The sequence below is a fragment of the Zalophus californianus genome, chromosome 9, assembly GCF_009762305.2.
Source record: "Zalophus californianus isolate mZalCal1 chromosome 9, mZalCal1.pri.v2, whole genome shotgun sequence".
Classification (NCBI taxonomy): domain Eukaryota; kingdom Metazoa; phylum Chordata; class Mammalia; order Carnivora; family Otariidae; genus Zalophus; species Zalophus californianus.
Genome location: NC_045603.1, coordinates 98,182,200 through 98,206,255, shown reverse-complemented (window position 1 = coordinate 98,206,255; position 24,056 = coordinate 98,182,200). Strand labels below are relative to the sequence as shown.

General features: G+C 53.7%; 2 protein-coding genes across 2 annotated transcripts; one reads left to right on the top strand and one right to left on the bottom strand.

The window, feature by feature from the left end:
* Positions 1 to 2,497: 2,497 nt before the first annotated feature.
* Positions 2,498 to 7,279, bottom strand: MLF2 (myeloid leukemia factor 2). The gene is made up of 9 exons (XM_027592555.2): positions 7,067 to 7,279; positions 6,402 to 6,479; positions 5,993 to 6,119; positions 5,700 to 5,735; positions 4,991 to 5,044; positions 4,464 to 4,592; positions 4,134 to 4,293; positions 3,314 to 3,526; positions 2,498 to 3,062 (listed from the first exon to the last, which is right to left on the bottom strand). Exons 2-8 carry the CDS (start codon positions 6,449 to 6,451, stop codon positions 3,339 to 3,341), a joined length of 744 nt encoding a protein of 247 aa, XP_027448356.1. The 5' UTR covers positions 6,452 to 6,479; positions 7,067 to 7,279; the 3' UTR covers positions 2,498 to 3,062; positions 3,314 to 3,338.
* On the top strand, positions 6,792 to 22,838 carry PTMS (parathymosin). The gene is made up of 6 exons (XM_027594231.1): positions 6,792 to 7,375; positions 18,066 to 18,525; positions 21,524 to 21,595; positions 21,826 to 21,904; positions 22,046 to 22,107; positions 22,279 to 22,838. The coding sequence occupies exons 1-6, from the start codon at positions 6,792 to 6,794 to the stop codon at positions 22,327 to 22,329; spliced, it is 1,308 nt and encodes a 435-aa protein (XP_027450032.1). The 3' UTR covers positions 22,330 to 22,838.
* Positions 22,839 to 24,056: the final 1,218 nt, after the last annotated feature.

The window sequence follows — 24,056 nt, the reverse complement described above, 5'->3', positions numbered from 1 at the left end:
TCTGAGGTGTGGACCCATGTCCCGACTGCCATCGGTGCCTAGAAAGGCCCATTTTACAAAGTGGGAAACTGATGTTGAGAGATTAAGAATCTTTCCCAGTCATAGCTAAGTGGTGGAGCCAGGTCTTGCTCATGCCAGGCTGTATTCACCATTTCATTCCTCTAGATAATTCAGTCTCCCACCAAATATCAGCCATGGGGGAAATAATCTGAGTCTGACTATGTCCCCTGGATGTTGGGCCAAGGGCTGAGGGGATGGCCGTTGTGAATGAGGCCGGGCCCAGTTGGAGAGCTGACCAGAAATAAAATGTCAGCTTTCTTCCCGAGAGTTCCTTTCCTCTCTCTGTCCCCTGGCCCTCACCGTACACTGGCAGACAGCTCAGGAAGTGCCAGGGGGCTGGTTCTTGAGCACCTCACTTGGCAGCGGCTGCTGTTTTCCCGCCAACATATCCTTACTCACAACTAGTCACAGGCCCTAGGAATGAGTGCTGGGCTGAAGGGTGGTCCTCACCCAAGAGCAGGGAGTAAGGGTGAAAATTAGTTCATGTGTCTGAAAGCCAGGCTCTACATGGGAGAGCTTGTGAAACACTAGGTTGACTCACCTAGATAGAGATCAGGGCAACCCTTGCCCTGCTCCGGCCCCCACTCAGAACCATACCCATGAGTGCGGGCCCTGTGACTGAAATCCAGGTTGGCAGGTTGACCTGTAGCCTAAGGTTTTATAGGTAGTAGGGAACTTCATAGCTGAGGTCCAGGGAAGTGGATGACCTGCCCAAGACCACTTGGCTAGGTTGGCTGTGGAGCCGAGGACCCAGCCTCTGGGCATCCTTTACAGGGCTGGCATGCTTTCAACGTGGCCTCCTCAGGAGACTGAGGAGAGCTGCTCCCACTCCCAGAGGAAGTAAATACGAGTCTATTTGGACAGAGCCCAGGTGACCCTTGAAACGGAGGGCTGTGCTCACTTTGAGTTCCATCATCTACAGTCAGCAACCCAGGTGGAGATGAATTCTCTCTACAGGCCCCCCCCCCCCCCCCGCTTTTCAAAAGTTCGCACTACGCCCCTTCACTTTTACAAAAAGACCAACATTAATACTGGTTTTGGCTACCACAAAGAAGTATGAAGAGGATTTTTGCTCGTATGAGACAAAGTGAAAACAAGCTGTCAGCGTTGGTTTGCGGGAAGTTAGAGAGATGGCGCGCACCCTGAGCAGGAGAGTGGCCCCACCAAGCTCCTGCCCCTGGAACTATCCTCAGCTCCTCTGCATCCAGCCTAGCTTTGAACTGCCCGTGAGCTCTATTTTGTGCATCCCTTCACAATTTCAGAAAAATCTCAGAATTTCAGAAAAATTCCAGAGGTCATATTTCAGGTCCAGCAATGCGCAAGAACTTTTCCATGTAAGTTAATGGTAATCGATTCGCTTTATCCCATTTCAGCTTCCAAAAGTTTTTGCAGGAATGCTCTGCTTTTGATAGTGGAGGGGAACCTGTAGCTGTTTGACTTCTGAGATTCTTGGATTCCTTCAGCCACCGGGTTGGTTCCCTTAACCCTGCTCATGCGTCTTCACCAGCCCTATTGATTGAGATTTGGCACCTGCCCTTAAATAGAGTCAGTGCCCAGTTGTTGCACTCAACTTCATCCCTCTGCTCATTCAGCAACTAGATAGATGTCTGGAATCTGGTTGTTCGCAGAGGACATGGGAAAGATCCTCCCTTCCTTGAGAAGAGCCAGAGCCTTGAGTTATTTGTGTGTGTGTGTTTTTTAAGTAAGCTCTAGGCCCAACGTGGGGCCTGAACTCACAGCCCCAAGATTAAGAGTCGCATGCTCTGCTGAGCCAGCCAGGCACCCCCACTGTTTTGTTTTTTTCACTTTGATTTACCACAAACTGAAAAGAACTGAAGATTTTTATAAAGAACCCACCATCAGACCCTTACACGCATCTACCATCATTAAGTAAGTTCCCAAGAACAAAGTGACCCATTTGGCCGGGCCAGGTCAAGCAAGAGTGAACATCTTGAGAAATTTAAGCACCTCATGCCCTTCCAGTACCGCTCAGGTTCCAGATTAGTTTTCTTCTCTGGTCTCCTTCCCTGGGCTCAAATTCTTAACAACTGAGGGTGGAAGAACATTATCGACCCTGGAGGGCCTCCCCCTTGAAGGCCTGGGCCTTCCTGCTCGGTACCACAAGCGTTCCCACCCACAGTCCGGGGGACAAACTCTGCCCAAGGGTCAAGGGGCAGCAAACTCCCCAGGTGCCTAGGAGATATGCCCGACACTCCCCCCCGTTTTCACCCACCAGCCCTAGTCCAGCTGACTTCCGCTGCTGCTTTCCATCTGCCAGGGCTCTGACAGTCCCACTGTTATCACCACTGAGGTACTGGGCTTGAACTCAAGTTCAGAAGGCCACAAGTGGAGACAGAGGGAAGGTAAGAAGGGGACTGGGAGACAGGAGGGTTGAAATTGAACGGGGACAAGATCAAAAGTAAAGCCAGAATCCTCCTTGGTCTTTTTTTTTTTTTTTCCATTTTCCTTTATTCCATAAACACCTAGTTACAAGTTGCACAAATCAAAAAATAAAGGCAGAGAAAGGTGTAGGGAAGAGTTCTGTGATGTGCAGGGGTGGGAAGGGAGGAAGGGTTGGGAGCCAGTCCTCTCCCTCCACAAACAGCCCCGGATGAGGGCTATGACCCCTGCAGGGGGGGAATCTGAGGAGGAGGTGGGCCAAGATCCAGGGTAGCTGAGGGATGGAGGAAGCCCCTAAACCCAGAGCTCACCCCAAAAGCCCCTTCAATGCATGACAAGGGTAGAATGGGGAGGGTGAGGAGGTTCAAAGATGGAGCAGCAAAATGAAAAATCAAGTTAGCAGATACAGGAGAAGTGAAGTCATCATGGTAGGGGATTAAAGAAGGAAAAAGTAGGTAAAAGGAGCAGTGAAAGGTTCTCCCTGAGACCCCCAGGGAGAGGTGGGGGCCAGCTTGCCTGTTAATTTAATATTAAATTGGGAGTGGGAGTTGGAGAGGAAAAAGTTATTTCAGGGGATGATTTCTCAGCCTCTCAGCCTGTACCTGGAAGGGGAAGAGAGAAGAGCACAAGTCAAAACAAAGACAAAATATAAAAGCCAGGAGTTGGGTTTAATTCCCACTTCCAGTGAGAGCATTATTCTCTTTCTATACCAAAGAAAACTTATACCATCAAAGGCAGCATTTGCTGGGCACCTGGACTGCTGCTGCCTCGTGGCAGAGGCTTGGGCACAGGTACACTCCTCAACCCCCCTCCGTGCTCCACACCTTGCCTATTCCCCCCCCTCAATACTTACAAGAGAGGCTGAGGGCCTAGGGCCCTCACCAGTCATAGCGGCGGGACTGTCGGGAGGGGGAGTCCTCGGGTCCCTGTATAGCCAGGCGGGGAGGCCCCTCAGCCCTTCGTCCCCCACCCCCTGAAGCCTCATGCCGTCGAAATTCCAGAGGGCGCTGCTGCCGGAATCGGGACGTCTCCCTCCGCCATTCGTCATCAAACGCTGCGGCCTCACCTAAGAGCACAGAGACCAGATGTGACAACTTAAATTGATAGGTTGGGTCTGGAAGCAGATGCAAGAGTGAGCCACAGCCTTCTAAGATGAAGAGACAGGGCAAAGGTTGAAAGTGTTATGTGTGAGGATGTGTTGAGGGAAAGCAGCAATTTCTTTTCTTAGTATTTTGGGGTTCAGTATGGCTCCACTAGCTAATAAGCCAATAGTGATTCCAATATGGAAGCCACCAGCACACCTGAGGCACGACTACTGAAGAAAGAAATTAGGAACGGCATACTTATTAAGTTAAGGGGCACCATCCCAGGCACACAATAAGTATTTAATAAATATCTGTTGACTTGGAGAGAAAAAAAAAAAAAAAGGGAAGAAAAAACCGATCCTGACAGTTGGCCCTTCCTTGGTGAGGATATTGCCAGCAACTGACTTAGCCCCTAAAGCTGACAACAAGGCTCAAGTGAGGTAAGACTAGAGGGCCCACCCCTAACTTTACCAAGTAATATCTACAGAGATAGGGAGAGAAAGTTTCTATCTCCTAGCTCACAGGAACCGGCCCAGGGGCTACTGGCCCAGGAGTAAGAAGGGTGATAGAGCAGGAAGGCAGGCTCACTCTCATCCAGGTTGATATAATCCTGCCGCTCCTCCTGGTCCCCTGTGCGGTGGTTTCGGGAGCGCTGGAGGATGTGAGCCCGGTCTCGGATGTGGTGCCCAATGGACATCTGCTCTAGCCCACTGTCTGAGTCCCGTACAGTCCTCCGGGTCTCCCGGATCTGGGATGAGGCAGAACATGGCACACTCAGCCACCCCTTCCAAAGCCCTGGCGACACCAAGCCAGGACAGACAAACCACCCACAACCCAGTCCTGAAAAAGGAAGCCCGGGTTTCTGGGTGTGCCATTCCGTTCTGCCTGCTCTGGGAAATGACAGGCCCTCCAACTCACCCCGCCTGGAGCCGAGCGCATCTCTGATGTCTCCTGGTAGACCTTCGGGGCACCATCCCCCGTGTTGGAGTAGGAGATGACAGTGGAGGATGAAAAGGTCTGGCAATTGCCTCCAGCTGTCATGTGTTCCTGAGGAGGGAAAGGTAGAGCAGGACTGAATGGCCCCTCTGGGGCAGGGGTCCCACACGTCCGCTGCCTGCTCTTGTCCACAGCTCTCTCATGAAACGTGGAAACTCAGAAAACATCAGGACTCATCAGTGCCCCCCCAGTTCCTCAGAGTCCAACGACAAACAAGAGGGACCTGACAACGTGGAGCCTTAATTGCACACTGAAGAAGATCGCTGCTCCTACTTGCTACCCAGGCACGAGAGCAGGTAAGGGAACCCAGTGCCCTCCGGGTTCCACGACTTCATCCAGCTTGAGCCCTTCACCAGCACACTCTTCCCTGCCCCTGCCCCAGAGGACTCAAGAGCTGCCAGCCACCACAGAGCACAAGACTGCAAAAGCGTATGGGGCAAGAGCCTCACCATGTTCCCAATCATGTCGTTCATCATCCCAAACATGTCCATGAAGCCACCCGACTGCAGCAAAGAGATGGAAAAGAGAGTCAGGAAAGCACAGTCAGTGCTCAGATGGTCTCCTTTAGGTACCCTCTAGACAGACACATGGCTACACGTTCCCTTCCTCTTCTTCCTCCACACGCAGCAACTGCTCGGTCTCTTCATTAGCATGACCGGAATATGGAATGTTCTCTTTGAGTTTCCCTTCCTGTATCACTACTGCTGTCTTCCTCCTCAGTCTCTACGGCTGCTCTGATCCAATTTTCTTTCTCCCGACTGTCCTGTTTCCTCCTATCTTTAGGAAGCACACCCAAGTAAATGGATTCCGACCTATAAAAGGGTTGGCCGTTAAACTGTAAAAACAACAACAACAACAAAAAACTTCTAAAAGCCATCTTTGTGGGCCCTTCAACTGCATCTCCATCCTCAGATAGACAAACTTTGCTAGGCAATTACATTTTCCTAATAGGTATTGGCTCCTAGAATGCAGGAATCAAGAAGTTAGCATCTTGAACCCACAAGACTCCTAGCATACAACAGGCCCAGAGTTTGTGAGCACCTTAAAAATATTCTAGGGTTACCCATAAGGCTATTCCAGAGAACCACATTTGGAAATAACATCTAAGGGTATACAGTGTGTCTGAGAACGGAAGGGCACAAGGACATTAGGACTCACCATTCCCAGCATCCCAAAGGGGGAGACAGCCCCAGCCTGCAGGAAAACATAAAGAACAAATTAGAGACCACGTCCTATCTCACTACAATCCCAAACGGAGCCCATGGCCTCAGCTTTTTTTCCATCCTCCTCTCAAAAGGGGATCACAGAGCCCTTTTGCCAGACCCGTTCCCCCACTCCTAAAAAAGATCACTTCACTTGCTAAGTTGGCTGAAGTGCAAGAAAAGTCAAGGACTTTATTGACCACCCTCCAGCATTTCTTTTGGGTCTCAGGCATGTCACAGCACCATTACCTGCATCCTACGGCTGGCGGGCCTGGTCCCAGGCATGTTACCATCTGTGATGCTGAGGAAGGGGCTATATCCAAAGCCACCTGACAACATTCGGTTCATATGCTGCCGGTGAATAGCGAAGGGGTCCCTGTGGAGTGAGTATACAGTGTGGATGGCCGAAGGACCAAGCAGTCAACAACCCCCGCAAACCACCCCCCCCCTCGACCCGCGCGGCCCCAGCCAAACGGAAAAGTCCTAGGGAAACAGTGGCACAGATGCCTAGTTCCTCTCTCTCAGTCTGAGCTGGAGCTGACGATCCAGCTGGTTCCAGCCAATGCCAGCAATGGGAACCCAGTCTATCTGAACTACTTAGAGGCCCAACGTGGAGTGGGATGAGCGCTCTAGAACAGGAGGGGGAGGGAATACTCACATCAGGAACATGGGATCCTCGGGCTCCACGTCCCTCATGAAGCGGAACATCCTGATTTTAGCTCCAGGGGGCTCCACACTGTAAAGATGTGGAGGCTCAAATACTCGGAGCTAGCCAGGCTTCTGCACACCCGGCTCAGTGTGGGGTCTCTCTCAGAACACTGTCCCTTCCAAATGCTGTAACCGACCCCCGCAAACTCCAGTGAGACCCTTCTCCAGGTGGCGTTCGGCACCACCCTCAAGGGAGAGAAGAGCTCTTCAAACCTCTCAAGGAGGGCCGTGGAAAAATTTTCCAAGCCTCGCAGTTTTCTGCCTCTCCCCACTCACAGCCATCCTCTCCCCCGAGCCCTGACCAGAAGCATCCCCCCCTCCCCCGACGCCACTGTTCCGGATGCGAATCCCGAGGGCTGGCCCTCGCTCCAGCAATGACCCCAGCCACCTCGCCCCCTTCTTACCCCCCAGCCGCCTGCCTGGCCTTCCCCCGGGCGGGCCTCACTATCCCCACCGCCCCTGCCCGCCGCTCCCCCGGCCCCCGCCTCCCCGCCGGGAGAGCAGGAGCGGCGGGCCCGGCCCTCTCCCCTCCCCGCATCCCAGGCTCCCAGACCCGGCAGCCCCGCGGGCCCGCTCCCGCCCCGGCCCCGGCCGCCCGTTCTGCTCGAGCCTCACCGGTCCCCGATTCGGGCTCAGCGGCCCATCCGGCCGGTCTCGCCTCTCGGTGCGCTGCAGGATCGGGGGTTGCGGCCCAGGACGCGGGATTGGTCCGTGCTGGCTCTCCTCGGCCTCCCGCGCCGCCTCCTCCCACGGCTGCCACCTCCGTACCCACCCCCCCGTCGGCCCACGGAGCCCGAACCACGGCCAGGCCCGGACGGAAGTGACGTCACGATGGGACAGCCCGCCCCGGGGCCGGGCCCGCGGAGCTCCGCCCACTGGCTGGCGAGACGAGAGGGCTGGGGCCCGCTCCCGGGGCAGCGGAGCGTGGGGCCGCGGGGCCCTCAGGGGACCAGGGGAGGGGAGGCCTCATCACCAACCTGGATTTGGGCTCTGTGAACAGGAAGAGGCTCCCTGTGAGGGTGCGGGGGAAGAGCAGGGGCGCCCCTTCCTCGGGAGGGACGGGGCGGGGGAGGGCGGTGCGGCACGTTCCCTCAGGGGAAGGAAGAGGACGAGGGGCAGATTCCCATGGGGGGGAGGGGCGGGCTCCCTGTGGGCGACGAGGTGGGGCGGATCCTGGGGGGAACATTAAGCAGATTTTCTACCCGAGCGGCGTTTCAGCCCGAGAGGGAGGAAGGGCGGCCGTTCTGCGGGGGAGGCGCTAAGGGCCAGTCCCATCGGCAGGAGGTGCGTTCCATGCAGGGGCGGGGTCCTCGGAATGACGTAGAGGGGGAGGTGACAGTTCTGCCCCTGTCTGGCTCTGGCTTCGAGAACTCCGGCTGGGCCAAAGAGATTCCAGGTTGGGAGGGCAGGCCGCCAGGTGGCGCTCTTCGGCCAGGCTGGAACTACCGGTCGGGAACCGGCGTTGGCGAGGTTCCTGGACCCCTCCGTTACCCTGTGTGAAGGGTCGGTCTGGACAAAGGTTGTCGTTCTGAAATCATTTAGTTTAGTGCCAGTCTCTCCCCTTTCCTTTTTTCTAACTTTGGTGTCCTCAAGAACTCTCAGTCCCGCACTGATCTTTCTTGCCTCTAGTCAGGTAGGTAGGTCAAGGGTCTAAAGTTTGGGAGAAGAAAGGGGTGGAGAGCTCCAACCAGGATCACCCAGGGGCGGAGCTGAAATCAGACCCAGAAGACCCGACTCCAAGGCCAAAGATGGAAACTTTGACATAGTAAATGTCTTGCATAAAATCTGGCCCAACTGGAGAGAAGCGCCCTCCCCCCAGGGTGTCAGGGGAATTTGGACCGTCTACGATGGACTTTAAACTAGACTCATCCAAACTCTAGCTCTCCCTGGTTCTTTACTCTGGCTGCTAGCCATATTAGTGCTATGTGGAGCCTGGCAATGCCAAAGACTTGTTTCCAATACTTCCCTAGGGGTGAAGGAGGAGGGGGGGGTCCCTGGTGACTCAGGAAAAGGTACTGCGGGCAGGGCTTCTCAGGTTTCTTTGGACTTGATCATCATTAAAGAGGGAAAAACAATAGTGGAGACAGGGGAACAGATAATTTAGAAGCTGTCAGACTGGCAAAACCAAACAAAGATGAAGACAGAATAAAAGAAAATTTGCTTTTCATTGATATTTCTGGGGAAGAGACTTAGTCAAATCTTTTCAATTTATTCTCCAGATCTTCTATGTCTGGACATCCCACCCTGCAACTGCCCCTTTTCCTCTTGCCTCAAAGGCAGTTTGACATGTGCTCAGGTATTCTCTCAGTGAGAGTCCTGTGGCCCAGGCTTAAGGAAGTGTGGTCCCTCACCTTCCAGCTTCTCGCTTCTCATTCCATGATGTCCAACCTTCACAGAATTGGATGGGGGTACAACTTAGCTTCTAGCCTCCACCTTTTTCCATTACCTGGTGCTCTCTACCTATTGCCTTTAGGTGCCTAGAAACCTTTCTCCCCTTCCTTATAAAACGTAAATATCAGATATCAGTCATATTTACCTTTGCCTGATTTTAAATCACTGTATTACCTCTCCTAGGAGTATTTACAAATTACAACTTAGCTTCTAACTATGAGAGAAAGCTCCAAACCTGGGCTTTGTCTGAGGTTAAAAAGAAATTCTCGAATAGGTGGGGATGAAGAAGGAAGTACAAGAGGTCATTTTCAGAGTCCCCAGAGGCATACCACATACGCAACCATCTACTCCAAAAATGGAAGGAATGTAATTTTACAAGTAACTTTCATGTCCCCCACAACCAGAGTTTGTGTCTGTCTCCCTTCTCCCTTCCCTTCCCTTCCTTCCCCTCTCTTCCCTTCCTTCCCTTCCCGTTCCTGTCCCTCCCTCCCATTCCTTCCCTCCCTTTCTCCCTTCCTCCCTTCCTTCCTTCTCTGTCCAATGAACTCTGAAGAACAGAAATTTCTCAGTCACTGGAGTGTCCTGTATATGATTAAGTTGTAGGAGGGAGAGTGGGCCCTGCCAGGAGTGAGGTTTAACAAAGGAGGATAGGATTTGGGGAAGGAAGAGAAACAATGTGGTTCTTAACATTCGCTGCTCTATCTGATGGAGTCAAAGTCAGAAGGTCCTTGTGAGAGTAGAGCTGGGCCAGAAAAGGGACCCTCTTTAGATGTGAGGTCATACATTTGGGGCAATCCCAGGACAGTTGGATATTGGAACAGAGTAAGGATGGGGCAATGATGTGCGAGTTAGGGGAGACTGGATTTCCTGCGTGAGCCAAAGTGAATGGGTGTGACTGAGTGTATGTGTGTATGAATACGGCATATGTCTTGGGGAAGAGAGAAAAAGCCTGAAAATTAGTGCTAAGTTGCCCTAGATTGAGTTGTACTGTGGACACCAGGTCAGAGTAAGATTAAAAAGTGACTCAAGAGCATTTTTTAAAAAGATTTTATTTATTTATTTGACAGAGAGAGGGAACACAAGCAGGGAGAGTGGGAGAGGGAGAAGCAGGCTTCCCGCAGAGCAGGGAGCCTGATGCGGGGCTCGATCCCAGGACCCTGGGATCATGACCTGAGCCGAAGGCAGATGCTTAACGACTGAGCCACCCAGGTGCCCCTCAAGAGGATTTTTTAAAAATCAACTTTTCAGCTTGTTTTCATATCCATATCACTCAACAAGTATTTATTGAATGCCTACTATGTGTCAGGTAATATTCCTGGCTCTGGAGATACAGTAGTGACATAGACAAAAATAAGGCACGGGAGAAGGGGGACAGAGGAATGGGCTATTGGTTGGGAAGTGGTGGTTGCTTTTTAGGGTGACTAGGGAAGTCCTCACTGATCAGATGACATTGAAGCAGAGACCTAACGAGCTCAAGAAAGCTGAGGTGAGAGCATTCTGGGCAGAGGAAACAGTAAGTACAAAGGCCCTGAGGCAGAAGTATGCTTAGTGTGTTCAAGGGACAACACAGAAGCCATTGTGCCTAGACTGATGTGAATGAAAGGAAGAACAGTAGTAAGAGACAAGGTCACAGTGAAAGAAGGAAGCCAGATCATGTGGGACTTTGTAAGACCTACAGAAGGATCACTCTGGCTGTTGTATGGAGAATAGACTACTGGGGAGACAACAGCAGAAACAGAAAGACCTATTAGCATGCTGTCTCCATAATCCAGGTGAGACCCCATGATGCCTTGAGAGTAGATTCAAAACAGCAGAGGAAGAGTGGTCAGATTCTAGATATATTCTAGATATATTTTGAAGATGGAGCCAACAGAATCTGATGGATGGATGCGGTATGAGGGAGAAGAGTCAAGAATGACTCCGAGATTTTTTGACCAGGGCACCTAAATGGGAAAGAAATGACCATTCTGGGGCACCTGGGTGGCTCGGTCAGTTATGCATCTGCCTTCAAGTCTCGCATCAGGCTTCCTGCTCAGCAGGGAGCCTACTTCTCCCTCTGCCTGCTTCTCTCCCTGCTTGTGCACTCTTTCTCTGACAAATGAATAAATAAAATCTTTTTTTTTTTAAAGATTTTATTTATTTATTTGAGAGAGAGAGAGAATGAGAGATAGAGAGCACGAGAGGGAAGAGGGTCAGAGGGAGGAGCAGACTCCCTGCCGAGCAGGGAGCCCGATGTGGGACTCGATCCCGGGACTCCGGGATCATGACCTGAGCCGAAGGCAGTCGCTTAACCAACTGAGCCACCCAGGCGCCCATAAATAAATAAAATCTTAAAAAAAAAAAAAAAAAGAAATGACCATTCTGCTTGCAGCACCGTACTGAGAACATACAAGTACTGGTTTGAGAATGTATTGAATATATTGAAATCGTATCTGGCTGTAAGATCCTGATCACGTGGCTACACAGGATAGCTGACCCAGATGGTCTTACCTTTAGCAGCTAACTACCTAAAGTAGGAGGAGATGTAGAAATAAGTGAATTCCATACCCACTTTGACCGCAGGGTATTAGTTGTTAGACCATCTTGAGTGGATATGCTAATGTGAATGGTCAGCTTAGAATTTGAAGTTTTAATTCCTTTTTTTGTAAAGATTTTATTTATTTATTTGAGAGAGAGAATGAGATAGAGAGCATGAGAGGGGGGAGAGTCAGAGGGAGAAGCAGACTCCCCGCTGAGCAGGGAGCCCGATGTGGGACTCGATCCAGGGACTCCAGGATCATGACCTGAGCCGAAGGCAGTCACTTAACCAACTGAGCCACCCAGGCACCCTTGAAGTTTTAAGTCTTAAGAACTTCCTATTGTCTGATCTTTCAAGAAGATATCCAGAAGGAGGCAAAAGACCCTGTGATTAACATGGACACTAAGGGCTGAAGTTTGAGCTATACCTGTGTGACAGTTCGTGTCAAAATCTACTGAGCTCTTACTCTGTGCCAGACGTAGTGCTAGGGGCTGGAGATAAAAAGGCAAGAAAGATGTGGTCTCTGCCCAACCAGCTTCACAGCCTAGTGAGGGCGGGCAACATGGAATCGATTATAATCCTGTGATGAAGGCTGCAGTAGAAAGACGTATATTAAAGGGGTAAGGGGTGCCTGGGTGGCTCAGTCGTTAAGCGTCTGCCTTCGGCTCAGGTCATGATCCCAGGGTCCTGCTCAGCGGGGAGCCTGCTTCTCCCTCTCCCACTCCCCCTGCTTGTGTTTCCCTCTCTCGCTGTGTCAAATAAATAAAATCTTAAAAAAAAAAAAGGGGGTAAAAGTGGTTCCGAAGAGGGAGTGAGTGACTTGGGGGCTGGGCTGGGGAAGCCAGGAGAGCATTCCAAGCAGGAAATGTGATCAATGCAAAGGCACAGAGGTATGCTCCGTTTGGGAAGAATTGTAAGGAGTAGAAACATTGATGAAGCAAAACTTTTGAGGGAACAGTGCTGAGAGATAAGGGTATATAGGTTAGGTTTAAAGGGACCAGACCTCAAAGGGCCCTGCTTACTTCTGGACTTCATCCTATAGACCTGGGGAAGCTATCAAAATGTTTTATGTAGGGAAATGACAATAGTTTATTTGTATTTTATTTTATTTTTATTTTTTAGTCGATTTGTATTTTAGGTAGAAAGTCAGTTTATGCATTTCAGGAAACATTTTTGAGCTTCTACCATATGCCAGGTAGGGAGGTAAGTGCTGAAGATACACAAATTCTTTTTTTTTTTTTAAAGATTTTATTTATTTATTTATTTGAGAGAGAGAGAGAGAGAGAGCATGAGAGGGGGGAGAGTCAGAGGGAGAAGCAGACTCCCTGCTGAGCAGGGAGCCGATGCGGGACTTGATCCCAGCACTCCGGGATCATGACCTGAGCCGAAGGCAGTCGCTTAACCAACTGAGCCACCCAGGCGCCCGATACACAGATTCTTAAATCATGGTTGGGAACTCCAATAAATTAAGTCAGCACGTGATGTTGACCCCTGGAGCAGAGACAGGACTGAGTTTGGAGAGAAAGGGAGGCACTCAAGGAATCTTTAGGAAGTCAGATGCGGAGGAGCTGGGGAGGGAAAGAAAAGGTGGTCTTGGGTGACCCCCCTGGCGGGAATGAGTGGGTGGAGGATAGTACCTTTAACTGAACTAGAAAGCGAGAGAATCTCAGTTGGATCATGTGGGGTTTGAGGAGCTCCAGAGCATCGAGGGATTGATGACCAGAAGGGAAGGAGGGAAGGGGTCACAGCGCTAGAGGTGGAGGTTTGTGAGTCCCTGGCGTTAGAAGTTTCTGCTGGCAGTGGGACCGAAAACCAGGGAAGTCCATGTGGAATCGCTAAGGGAGACTGTGAAGGGTAAGAACAGGACCCCTGAGACTGGAGTCCTGGAAAGTGTTCAGGCGCCACTGTCACTGCCTCCTCCTGGTTCCTGAGTCCTCCCTCCGTCTTTTATCCTCTGGGCAAAAGGAGTCCCTAACTGTCACTCCAGGTAACATTGCCCCTAGACTTTTCATTTCTATTCTCTGTCCTCTGCCTCAGGCACCTGGTCTGTTTAACCCTTAAAAGTGTGGGAACCCTGGACAGACTTGCACCTACGGTAAAGTACATGACGGCAGCGGCCCAGATGACCTTCTACATGGCAGCCAGAGCTGCTCTCACCATTCTACCCACAGAACACTGGGGAGGGAGAAGGGCAAGAAGGTGGAAAAAGGAGACAGTTTATGGCTGAGGTCTAAAGTGGTACTGCTGTCCAATATGGTAGCCATTAGCCACAGGTGGCTATTTAAAGTTAATTAAAATTAAATAACATTAAGAAATGCAGTTCCTTAGCTGCACTAGCTACATTTCAAGGGTTCAGTAACCACACATGGCTAGTGGCCACTATACTGGAAAGTGCAGATATAGAATACTTCCATCATCACAGTAAATTTTATTGGGCAGAGCCAGAAAGCATCTATAGATTGTGATCTTCCTTCCAGACTTTTCTGAAGGCCCGTGAAGTCTTTCTGAAAAGCGTATGCAAGGAGGAGAAATTGAAAGGAGGGCAGTGGCAACTATGCTTGGTCTAAAAATGGAGGTCAGGAAAGAGGGTGTGGAGAATTAGAAAGCCAATTAGAACATCTGCAGGAGACGTAGGATGGTAAAACTAATTCTTTTTTGCTGGGGAGAGGATTCACAGGGAAGTAGGAAAGCCACACAACTTTTGGTTGTGATGATAGCATAAAAGACGGTGGCCGCCAGGACATCGGCAGTTACAAGATTTCAAGTCAGAGAGGCTACTCAAAGAAAGAATGTTGAGAGGGCTCTGCGAGTGAGGCCAAAATGGTGTGTCAGGGCTACGAAGTCAGTGATTTATTGAGCTCGTCCTCTTTGGTGCCTAGCATCGTGGTAGGTATTAGGCACAGGAGAAGGAGACAATCAGTAGTAAGGGTGGAGGAAGCACGGGAGGCTGTTCCAAGTTGGGAACAATGGATAAAGATTTGTAAAATCAGGAGAGAACCGGGAGGCATTCTAGAAAAGTGTACCCATGGAGACAGTGGGCTGTCTGCCTGGTGGAAAGAGTGCTGGATGCATGTCCCTTTTCAAAGGATTTTTTTTTTTTTTAATTTTTAAAGATGTTATTTATTTATTTTTTTGAGGCTGGGGTTGGGGGGAGAGAGCATAAGCAGGAGGAGTGGCATGAGGGAGAGGGAGAGGGAGAAGCAGGCTCCCCCGCTGACCCTGGGATCATGACCTGGGCTGAAGGCCAATTCTTAACTGCCTGAGCCACCCAGGCGCCCCTGCCTGTCCCTTTCCAGGCTGTACTTTGAGCTCTCCCCATCTATTCCTTGAGGGCAGGGACCATCTCTTTTTCAGCTTCGTGTCCCCATCACATAGCACAGTGTCTGACACCAAGGAGGAGCTCCCTAAGTTTGTTGAAGTGCAAGAGTTCAAGCTTGGTGCAGAGGGCAAAAAGAAAACTGAGAATTAAAAAAAGTTTACCTCTACTTAATACAATGTGACAGGGTAGTGTTCCTGATGGATGTGCCTGAGAGTTGTGAAGAGGCTTTCTTAAGGAACACTCCTGCAGGCAACAAACAAAAACATGCTCAAATTTAGGCTGGTTTAGGTCTCTCTCTAGGAGTCCCTCTCCTCTCAACTCTCCACTGACCTGAGTTTTGAAAAGATTAAAAAAAGAAAAAAGAAAGGAAAGGAAAAATGAGGAATAGAAAATGAGTTATACTGGAAGTGGAATGGGGATAAAAAAGTACAGTGAGGAGTACGGAGGTTCAATTTTCACGTTTCTGTCGTCCAATGCCTCCAAGGATCACCAGGGCTTCCTTAGCACTTAACTTATCAGAAAAACAGGCAAGCTGAAAAAACTCAGGAAGCTGGAGACAAGGAAGAATTCACTTAAGAATAAGATGGCAAGAGCTAGAATTGAACACCTTTCACACAGTAGTGAGGTAAATCTCTAGGATGTCAGGCCAGCAGCCATGGTCTCCAGGGCGCTCATGCCTCCCTTGTTCTCACCTGGCTTCCTTCTTCCCACCTCCAGAAAATGTGTATGAAGCACCAGGTTGCCCCATTCAACTAGTGGGAGAAATTCTCAGTTGGACTGAGGAGTAATGGAACTCTAGGAATAGGCAAGCCTCTACAAGGTCCCAGAAGTAGTTCTCTGGAAGGAGCACGCACAAGCTGGCATCATTTAACACCACTGGCCCCAAAGGCCCAGACACTAACCCTAAGGACTATGGCGTTAGGCTTTCAGCATCCCACTCGCTCCAAATTCATCCCAAGTTCCACTTCTAGCTTCTTTCTCATGAAGCCCAGATGTCAGGAGGCCGGGTCTGTTGTCCAACCAGGCAGGAAAGGCTAAGAGATGCTTCTCCCTGTGCAGGAAGGGAATTAGATCCAGGCCTTCTGCTTCCTAGATCTTTTTCCTGTGGTCCCTTGGGACCCTAGTGTCCAAACTCTTAGATTCTCAAGGCACTCCCTTGGGCCTTGGGGCAGGATTCCCATTCTCTGCCTCTCCATCTCCCTGGAATTTTCCACTGCAGCTGCCTCCGCTCCCAGACACCCCTCCCTGGGCAAAATTCCCGGCTCCCTCCGCCTCCCCTTCCTAATCACACCTCATTCCCACCCCCAGCCCAGAGGCCCAGCCCACAGTCCGGCCCACTCCCCACGCTAACCCCGGTGGTCCCAGTTTGAGAAATGGGAGGCCAAGCCCTTACACGAGGGTGACAGGGAGGGTCCCAGGCTCTCTCCAGGGCGGGGAGAAAGGACAGTGGAGAGGCTGGTCCCCTGTGGGGCTGGAGTGGGGGGAGTGGCCCTCCTCAAATCCCCATATAAGGCAGGGCAAGCAGTTAGACTCCTGGATTGGCTGATTCAAATGAGCATTCCACCTGGCAACAGTGTTTCTATTGGCTCTCAGGAAAAATAGGAGGAAGGTGGATGGAGGTTGTTGGTAGCGGTGATTGGAGGGGGGGAGGGGAGTGGAGGTGACCGGAGTGGGGGGTGGTTACCAGGGCAACAGGGTAAGAGCCCAGCAGGGTGTCCGAGACGGCAGGCGGGGCTCGGAGGTGGAGAAGGGGAAGAGGAAAGGAGGGTGGGAGGGAGAGGAAAGAGACGGGAGGGAGCGAGACAGGGAGACTGGGTGGGGGGTAAAGCAGAGGGGAGAGGGAGAGAAATGAAGCAGGAGAGTACAGAGATGGAGAGGGTCAGAGATCGCTAAAGACATCAGTGAGTGAGTCGGAGAAACAGACTGAGATAGAGATGGAAAGATCTCAGAGAAAGATGATCAGAGTCCGGCAAGGAAAAACCTGGGTGGGGCTCCAAGATTTTTGAGGAGATGGAGACTGAGAAACTGATAAGAAGAGTGGGAAAGAGAAATTGGGAGGTGTGTACACCATAGGACCAAAAGATGGCATATATAAGCACTCAGATACCAAATGATGATGATTGATCAGTGTGTCTTTCTTATTAAGAAAATGAAAATGATAAGACAATTAATGATAATGATAGACAAATATGGGAGGGCACACATACCAAGGATATCCTTTTCCAAACCCTAGCCTTCCACTCCACCCACCTTCCTGACCATTAATTCACCCAGCTCCTGAAACCCCCAAGCTTCTCAAAATGATCCAAAGATACTGAGACTGCAGGCCAGGAACTGAGGATGAGTGGAACGGGGTGGGGCTGGAACTCCAGACCTTGCAAAAGAGGCAAATAGAATCCAGAAAGGCTGGGGAAGATGGCAGCAGAGGAAAGAGACCAGCAAAGAGAGGGAAAACGTAGAAGATCAATCAGGACCTGAAGAGAAGAATTGGGGGAAATCTTCGAAGGGTATAGGGCCAGGTGTCGGACTCACATGATACAGGAACAGTGTGGTCCGGGACAGGGGGTAAGGAGATCAGAGATGGAAGGGTTGAGGAGGGGAATGAGAAGTGGAGAAGAGGCAACAGAAGAATGAGAGACGTGAAGGATAAACGGTTGCGAGGGAGGCGTCTGGGTACAGATGAATGAGCAGGGATGAAGAGAGAAAGACCAGGCAAAGACGAGTGAGATGGGATGGGCGAGTAAGAGCGGTCCAAGATGGAAGAGAATGAAGGAGCCTGGAGGGCCTCTGACTCCTCTAGAGCTCCAGAAAGATCCAGGAAGGGAGGAACCCAGGAGGGCTCACAAAAGTCCGCCTCGGGCAGGACAGAGGGTGGGTTGCCCTTTTGGCTCTCCCATCCCCTCTTAAGGCCACCCAGAGAAAGGCGATGCAAGACGAGAGGGGAAAGCCAGCGTGATGTGGAAGTATCCCCGCCACCCTCTTCCTCTTCCTTAAGCTTTTGGTTTCTCAAATACCTGCCTGGCCTCTCCATCTGCTTTTCCCACCCCATCCCTTGGCAAAATTTCAGGGTTTCTTGGGGGTGGGGGTGGGGAGGGTCAGTAGGATTCTGGCCATCCCTCCAGTCCGCCCCCAAAAGACAGACTCCACTTTCGCAGGCAGTAGGTCGGGATTCGGAGAGGTCCCTCCCCGCAGGAACCCCACCCCTTCCCACCTCCTCGCCCCACTCCTTTCTCCGCGACCGTCAGTCTCTCCACTTCCCCCTCCTGGTCCTGTCCTCCCTCCCGCCTCTCGCGCGCTCCCTCCCCTCGCTTTCATCCTCCTATCCCCACCTCGCCAACCTCCGCTTTCATCCCCCTCCCCTCTCCTCTCCTCCCCGCTCCCGCCAGCCCCACCCCTGGGAAGCCCCTCCCGTCGGGCAGCGCCGCCTTTATAAGCGGGTTCCCTGGCCGGGGGCGGCAGCGGCTGGTCGGCGGCAGCTCTGCTGGTGCGGGGGCGGCGAGCCGAGGACCGAGCGACCGCGGCCGGAGCGCGCCGGCCACCGCCCGCACCGCCCTTCCGCCCGCCCTCCGGACGGCCGCAGCCCTGCGGGTCTCCGCTCCAGACCCACCCCCGCCCCACCCCGCGCGCCTCTGCCGCCTCTTCCAGAGACCCAGCTTGCTGAGCGGCCGCCGCTGCCGCTGTCGCCGCCGCCGCCGCCACCGCGCCAGGTTCCGGCCGCGGCCACCCTCCGCCGTCCAGGGCTCCTCCGTCCCGGCCCCGGGACCCCGGCTCCCCGCCAGCCCCGGCCCCGGCCCCGGCACCATGTCGGAGAAGAGCGTGGAGGCAGCGGCCGAGTTGAGCGCCAAGGTACGGGCGGGGACAGCGGCGGCCCGAACCCCGCGCGACCCCCGAGCTCCGCGCCGTCTGGCGCCCCACGCCGCCCCCGACGGCCCCACGCTGCCCCGGCGCCGGGTCCCGGCGGACCCCACTCCGCCCTCCCCACCCCCTCCCTCCCCTGCCCGGCGCTGCCTACCCCGCTTCGCGCGGCTCCCGCCAGCGCCCTCTAGCTTCCTGAGCGCCGCGCGCCGCGGCTCCGGCCTCGCCGCTCGGCCGGCGCCCGGCCCCCTCCGCCGTCCCCACCCCTCCCCGGCTCCGGCTCGCGCGCCTCTACCCCGTCCGCTTCCCGTCGGAGCGCGCCGCGGCTCACTTTACCGTGCCCCTCCCCCGCTCCCTCTCTCCGCGCCCCGTTTCCCCGTCTCTCCTTCCAGTCTGACCTCACCTTTCCTCTGCTAAGCGGTTTGACATCCTCCAGAGTAAACAGGACTCTCCCGGGAGGCTGCTTTGCTCTCGGGCCCCTCCCCTCGAGGCCCGACAGCCTCTTGCTTCTCTCGGACGGCTACTGCCTCCGTCTGTTTTCTCCTTCTCTCCTTTCCTTCCGTCTGTATCCGTTTCTTCCCCCATTGGCCTTCTGCTCTCTTTTCTCTCCGTAGCCTCCTCCAGCCTCTCCCCCTCCCCCCCGCAACACACACACTTAAAGAGTCTTGGATTCCTAAAAATCATGACGGGGGTGAGAATCGCTTTCGAGAAAGCTGAAGCTCAGCGTTGCATGGCATTGCATCGAGCCGTCCTTGCTCTCATCGTCTCCCTTCCCTGGCCCCATCCCTTTGCCCTTGCTTCTCTTCCAGCCTTCCTCTAATTTCCCTAGGGAACCTGCTGAGTATCGCTTTGGGAAATTAATTCGGCCAGCGTTTGGGGGCTGGGAGCCCGACTTTGGTGGGGGCTGGGGTTGGTTGTTGAGGAGGTCACAGAGGTCTCCTAGAGGCCCCCCGAAGTGAAAGGGGGCCACCAACGGGATTAAAGGCAGTGGCAGAGAGGGGCTGTGTGTGAGAGCTGATAAGGTGTGCGGTGGGGCCCTCCGGTGGGCTGTGTGGTGGCATGTGACTTTGCTGAGTAGGTGTCTTTGTATGTCTGAAATCCAGCGAGTGTGTGGGACTGCCCGTGTCAGTTACATGTGTGCATGTGGAGACGGGGATGTTCTGGAGCCATGTTGCTGCTTTGTGAGTGCCGAGAGGCTCCACTGCCCTCTGGTGCGGTCTCAAGAGTGTGTGCCAGAATGTCCAAACACCGGGCCATGTGTCTCCGGATCTCGGGGGCGCTCCTCTGTCGCTGGGTGTGTGAATTGGTGTCAGCCTGTGTCAGCGTGTGTGCCTGTGTTGAGTAAATGAGGCCAGAGAGCTGCTTAGCACAAGACCTCACTCACATACCCTCCTGGAAAAGGGATCATGGAAGGACAGTGACCAGAAGGACGGGACAGGGGAGGAGAGGGCCCGGCCCCTTGGACTTTGGTCTCTGGTAGGCTCCCTCCCTCCCCGCTCTAGAATTCTCCCTCCCTTCCTCCCTCCCTCTCCCTCCCTCCCTCCCTCTGTCAGCCTGGATGGGAAACTCAGGCCAGGGCAGCACAGACCTGGTGCTGGGGCCCCCAGAGAGAAGGCGACCAGCCCCTGCCTCTCCAGGCCCAGGATGCAGGGGAAAGCTCATCAGGTAGTAGGGATGCCCTGTGGATCATGTGGCCAAGAAATGAGGACAGGGAAGTGGCAGGGAGAAACCGAGCTAGAGTGAGAGGGTCCTGTGTCCTGTGTTCCCCTTAAAGGGAGAAGGGAATTGGGTGTCCCTCCAGGTCAACCATTCTGCACCAACCCCTACTGCTGTCCCTGATCCTGATCCAGAAAGGACACACCCTCCAGGGTGATCTACTCACACAAAACTTCCATCCACATGGAATCAGATACGCAGAGTTGTATACCAACACCAGATCAGATCACACAGGGACGTCCACAGTTGATCAGATCAGCGCCTGCCATGGGCTGTTGGGGAGGGGGGTGGGAAGAGGGCTGGAATCTAAACTGGAAGAGCCCGTATGGTGTCCAGAGAGAAGGGACCCAGGAGCATCCCCGTCTGCTATAGCGGAATGGGACATTAAAGGTGTGCCTGCTGAGCTCCTGGGGTGAAGGAGGGAGGGTACTCCAGACAGGTAACCTTCCCCATCTACAGTCTTCATCTCATCATCCCAGCCCAGACGCAGACCTTGTTTGTCTCTCTTCATCTACCATGGCCAATACCCTCTCCCTTCCATGTTGCCTTTAATCCTCCTGTACTGCCATTCCCCCTGGAAGTGGTTACTTCTACCCTTCTACCACGCTAGTGCGCACACCACGGGCACACCACACCACCCGCCGGGTGTAGGGAGGAAGAAACTACTTGAACTGGTTTGGAGTAGGTGTGCATCGTGCTAGAATGCTCTCCCTGTTCCCGTCGTGTTTGGCCATGTAGGAGCCTGAGGAGTAGGGGGACACACGGACGGAGAAACAAAGGCATTCGAGGAGGCCGAGGGGGAAGCTGGGAGAGATGCCCAGGAGAGAGAGTACTCAGGAAAAGGCCCCAGAGGTAGACAAAAGGCAGAGCAGGGCAGGCAGCGGGAGGGGGCAGGCCAGGAAGGCGGAGGGACCTCAAGAGGGGGTGGGGCATCGGGGCTGCGAGCAGATGGAGGGGATTTGCTTTGCTGAGCTGAACTCTTCAGCCCGTGAGGTTTTGGAGAACTTGATGGGAGTGATGAGCAGTGACCTCGGCTTCCATTCCTCTGTCTTCATCCCTTTCCCTCCTCCCTTGAGTCTTGGGGACGGTGTCTGGTCCCAGCCCCCCTGTGGCCTTGTGGACCCTGGGACCTCTCTTCTGCCCCTGAGCTGCTGTAGCCAACTCCTTCCTTCTCACGGCCCTCTTAAACTCACTGCAGAGGGAGAACGGGGCGAGAGGGACCGGCTGCAGCTCATTGGTGGTGACAGGAAGGTGACCTCTTTCTCTCTTGCAGGACCTGAAGGAGAAGAAAGAGAAGGTGGAGGAGAAGGCCAGCCGAAAAGAGCGAAAGAAAGAAGTGGTGGAGGTGCGGAGGGGTCGGGGGTCAGGTGGAGGAGACCCGCAGCTCCCCTCCACTTACCTGGGCGTGGGGGTGGGGGGGCCGGGTCCTGCCTCCGCTCTGGCCCCTCCCACCCTTCGGTCCCGACGCCCCTGCGTCCGTCCCCCCCCCCCGCCGTTGGTGGTGGCGGAGGCACGCGGCCAGCCTGGCCAGCCTGACGCCGCTCCCTCGGCCCTCACCCTGTCCGGCCCCCACAGGAGGAGGAGAACGGAGCTGAGGAGGAAGAAGAAGAAACTGCCGAGGACGGAGAGGAGGAGGATGAAGGGGAAGAAGAAGGTGGGGAGGGGCAGGGGAGGCGGGGCTCAAAGGAGCAAGTCCGGGTGGGTTTGAAGAGCTGAAGCAGGGCTGAGGGCAACCACCGGGGGTCTGTGCCAGAGCTTCCTGCCCTTCCCCCATGACCCGTTTCTGGCTCCTCAGATGAGGAAGAAGAAGAAGATGAGGACGAAGGGCCCGCGCTGAAGAGAGCTGCTGAAGAGGAGGTTTGGGCTGGGCTGTGGGGCCCGAGGGGCTGTCAGGGATGCAGCAGGGGCTGGGAGCCCTTTGGACTTGGACCTGGATCCCTGTGGTGCAAGGGCGGGGGCTGGAGCAGGGCAGGGACAGGGGGCGGTCCCCCTCCCATTTTGCCGCTAAGCCCAGCTCTCCTTCCACAGGATGAAGCGGATCCCAAGCGGCAGAAAACAGAAAATGGGGCATCGGCCTGAGCCCCCTGCCAATGGGCTGGGGGTGGGAGGCCCCTCCGGGCCTGGAGGTGGGGGTGAGAACAGACGAGTTGCAGCCACTCTTCACCTGGCTCCTGGCTCTGGACCCTGCACCAGAGCTGCCACCCTCTTTGTCCCCAGCCTTTCTCATGTCCCCTCTCCAGACACCGCCCCTTGTATCCTCACTCTGCCATTGTTCCACCTCTTGACCTGCTCCATCTGAGCTCCCCAGCTGGTCCCCAGTCGCTCCTCTCCCTGTCCTTGCTCTCTCTCTCCCTCCCCCCCCCCCCACGACCCCGGTAGCCTCTCCTTCCTCACCACTGCATCCCAGCCTCATGTCCGGTCCATCCCTACCCTGCCTGATCCCTGGGTCTCCCTCAGATCCCCTTCTCTCAGACAGCGCCAGGCCGGGGTGGGGCCAGGGTTGGGGCCGAGCCCCACAGCTGCCCCCTTCCCCTCTCCTCCCCTTTTTGTATAATTTAATAAAGAAACGGTCGCGCTTCTGTTTTTAACTTGTCTCCTGCTTTCCCGGGGCAGGGGGAGGGGGGTGGCAGACGTCACATTCCATCAGGACCCTTGCCTTCTATAAAAAAGCAGCTGTATTCTCCTACCACCCACCACTCAAGAAGACAAGATCTGCACTCCAGGGGTGGACATGGAGCTTGCAGCTTCTCTGAGAACTAACTACTTTCCTGGTTTTGGATTCTTAGGGATGCTCCTCCCCAGCAGAACATACACACACTTCCCTGCTAGCCCACACCAGGTCTAGACACTGCTGAGCCCAGTGGAAAGCTACCAGCTCTTGTTGTGCTGAACCAGGCAAAGAAGTAGCCTCAGAAACAGGAAGTCCCGCCCCTGAAGTGGGAGAGGGCTGGGAGGCCTGGGTCTCAGCCTCCTGGGACCTGGAGAGAGAGTTGTCTGGCATCAAACCTGTCCTCCACCTGGTCGTGAGGAAGTGAGCACTTGGTCCGGCAGGGGAGAAGTCCAGGGCCTCTTGTGGTTCCCAGGTGTGGTGCAAGTTATTGGCACCCATACTCCACCTCTCTGGGCTGGGCTCCTCTGGCTGGATGGGGTGGGGAGCAAGAGTTCCCTTCTGTCAGACTTCCTTCCCTAGTTCTGTCTCAGTTTTTCTTGAGTTTGATCTCTGTTGCAGGATTTCTGCATTTGTCCATATCTCCCTTGCCCTGTTAGTTCAAAACCTCTGGATTGGGAGAAGCTGCTGAGTACACAGTGGTCTTGAACTGTTTGGGGTGTGTGTGTGTGTGTGTGTGTGTGTGACCCCACCATTCTTCGAGAGGACATCCGTAACTCACCCAGAGTCTGGACCACAGACACACCTTTTGGCTTCATAACTCCATAACTGACCTTGGTCAATTAATCTTTGAGGCTGCCTCAGTTTCTTCATCTGTATAATGGGGGATATCAGATTTCACGAGTTACTATCTGTAAAGTATCCAATACAGTCCCTCCACCCCATATCTTCACCTCCACCACAATATTACTCAGTGAAGGCTCAATATAATGTAGCTTTTCTTCTTCTGAGGACTTGGGGTGCCCCTCCCCAGACCTACCATCTTTTAGGTCTGCATTATTCCCAGGAGCCATGGGATGGGTGGGGAGGCAGGTCTCATGCTAAATGAAAGTCCTGGGAGGTTAAGGGAATGAGGGAGGAGATGAGTACCAAGGGAAAGGTTTGCCAAGAAAATGTTGAGACCGGAGCAGCAGCTTAG

Excerpts from the sequence above, each read along its gene's own strand:
- PTMS (XM_027594231.1), top strand. The coding sequence starts at position 6,792 with ATGCGAATCCCGAGGGCTGGCCCTCGCTCCAGCAATGACCCCAGCCAC. Across the intron at positions 21,596-21,825 it reads GAAAGAAAGAAGTGGTGGAG|GAGGAGGAGAACGGAGCTGA; the intron begins GTGCGGAGGGGT and ends CGGCCCCCACAG. Across the intron at positions 22,108-22,278 it reads AGAGAGCTGCTGAAGAGGAG|GATGAAGCGGATCCCAAGCG; the intron begins GTTTGGGCTGGG and ends CTCCTTCCACAG.
- MLF2 (XM_027592555.2), bottom strand. The coding sequence starts at position 6,451 with ATGTTCCGCTTCATGAGGGACGTGGAGCCCGAGGATCCCATGTTCCTG. Across the intron at positions 4,294-4,463 it reads TGCGCTCGGCTCCAGGCGGG|ATCCGGGAGACCCGGAGGAC; the intron begins GTGAGTTGGAGG and ends GCCTCATCCCAG. Across the intron at positions 3,527-4,133 it reads TTATATCAACCTGGATGAGA|GTGAGGCCGCAGCGTTTGAT; the intron begins GTGAGCCTGCCT and ends CTGTGCTCTTAG.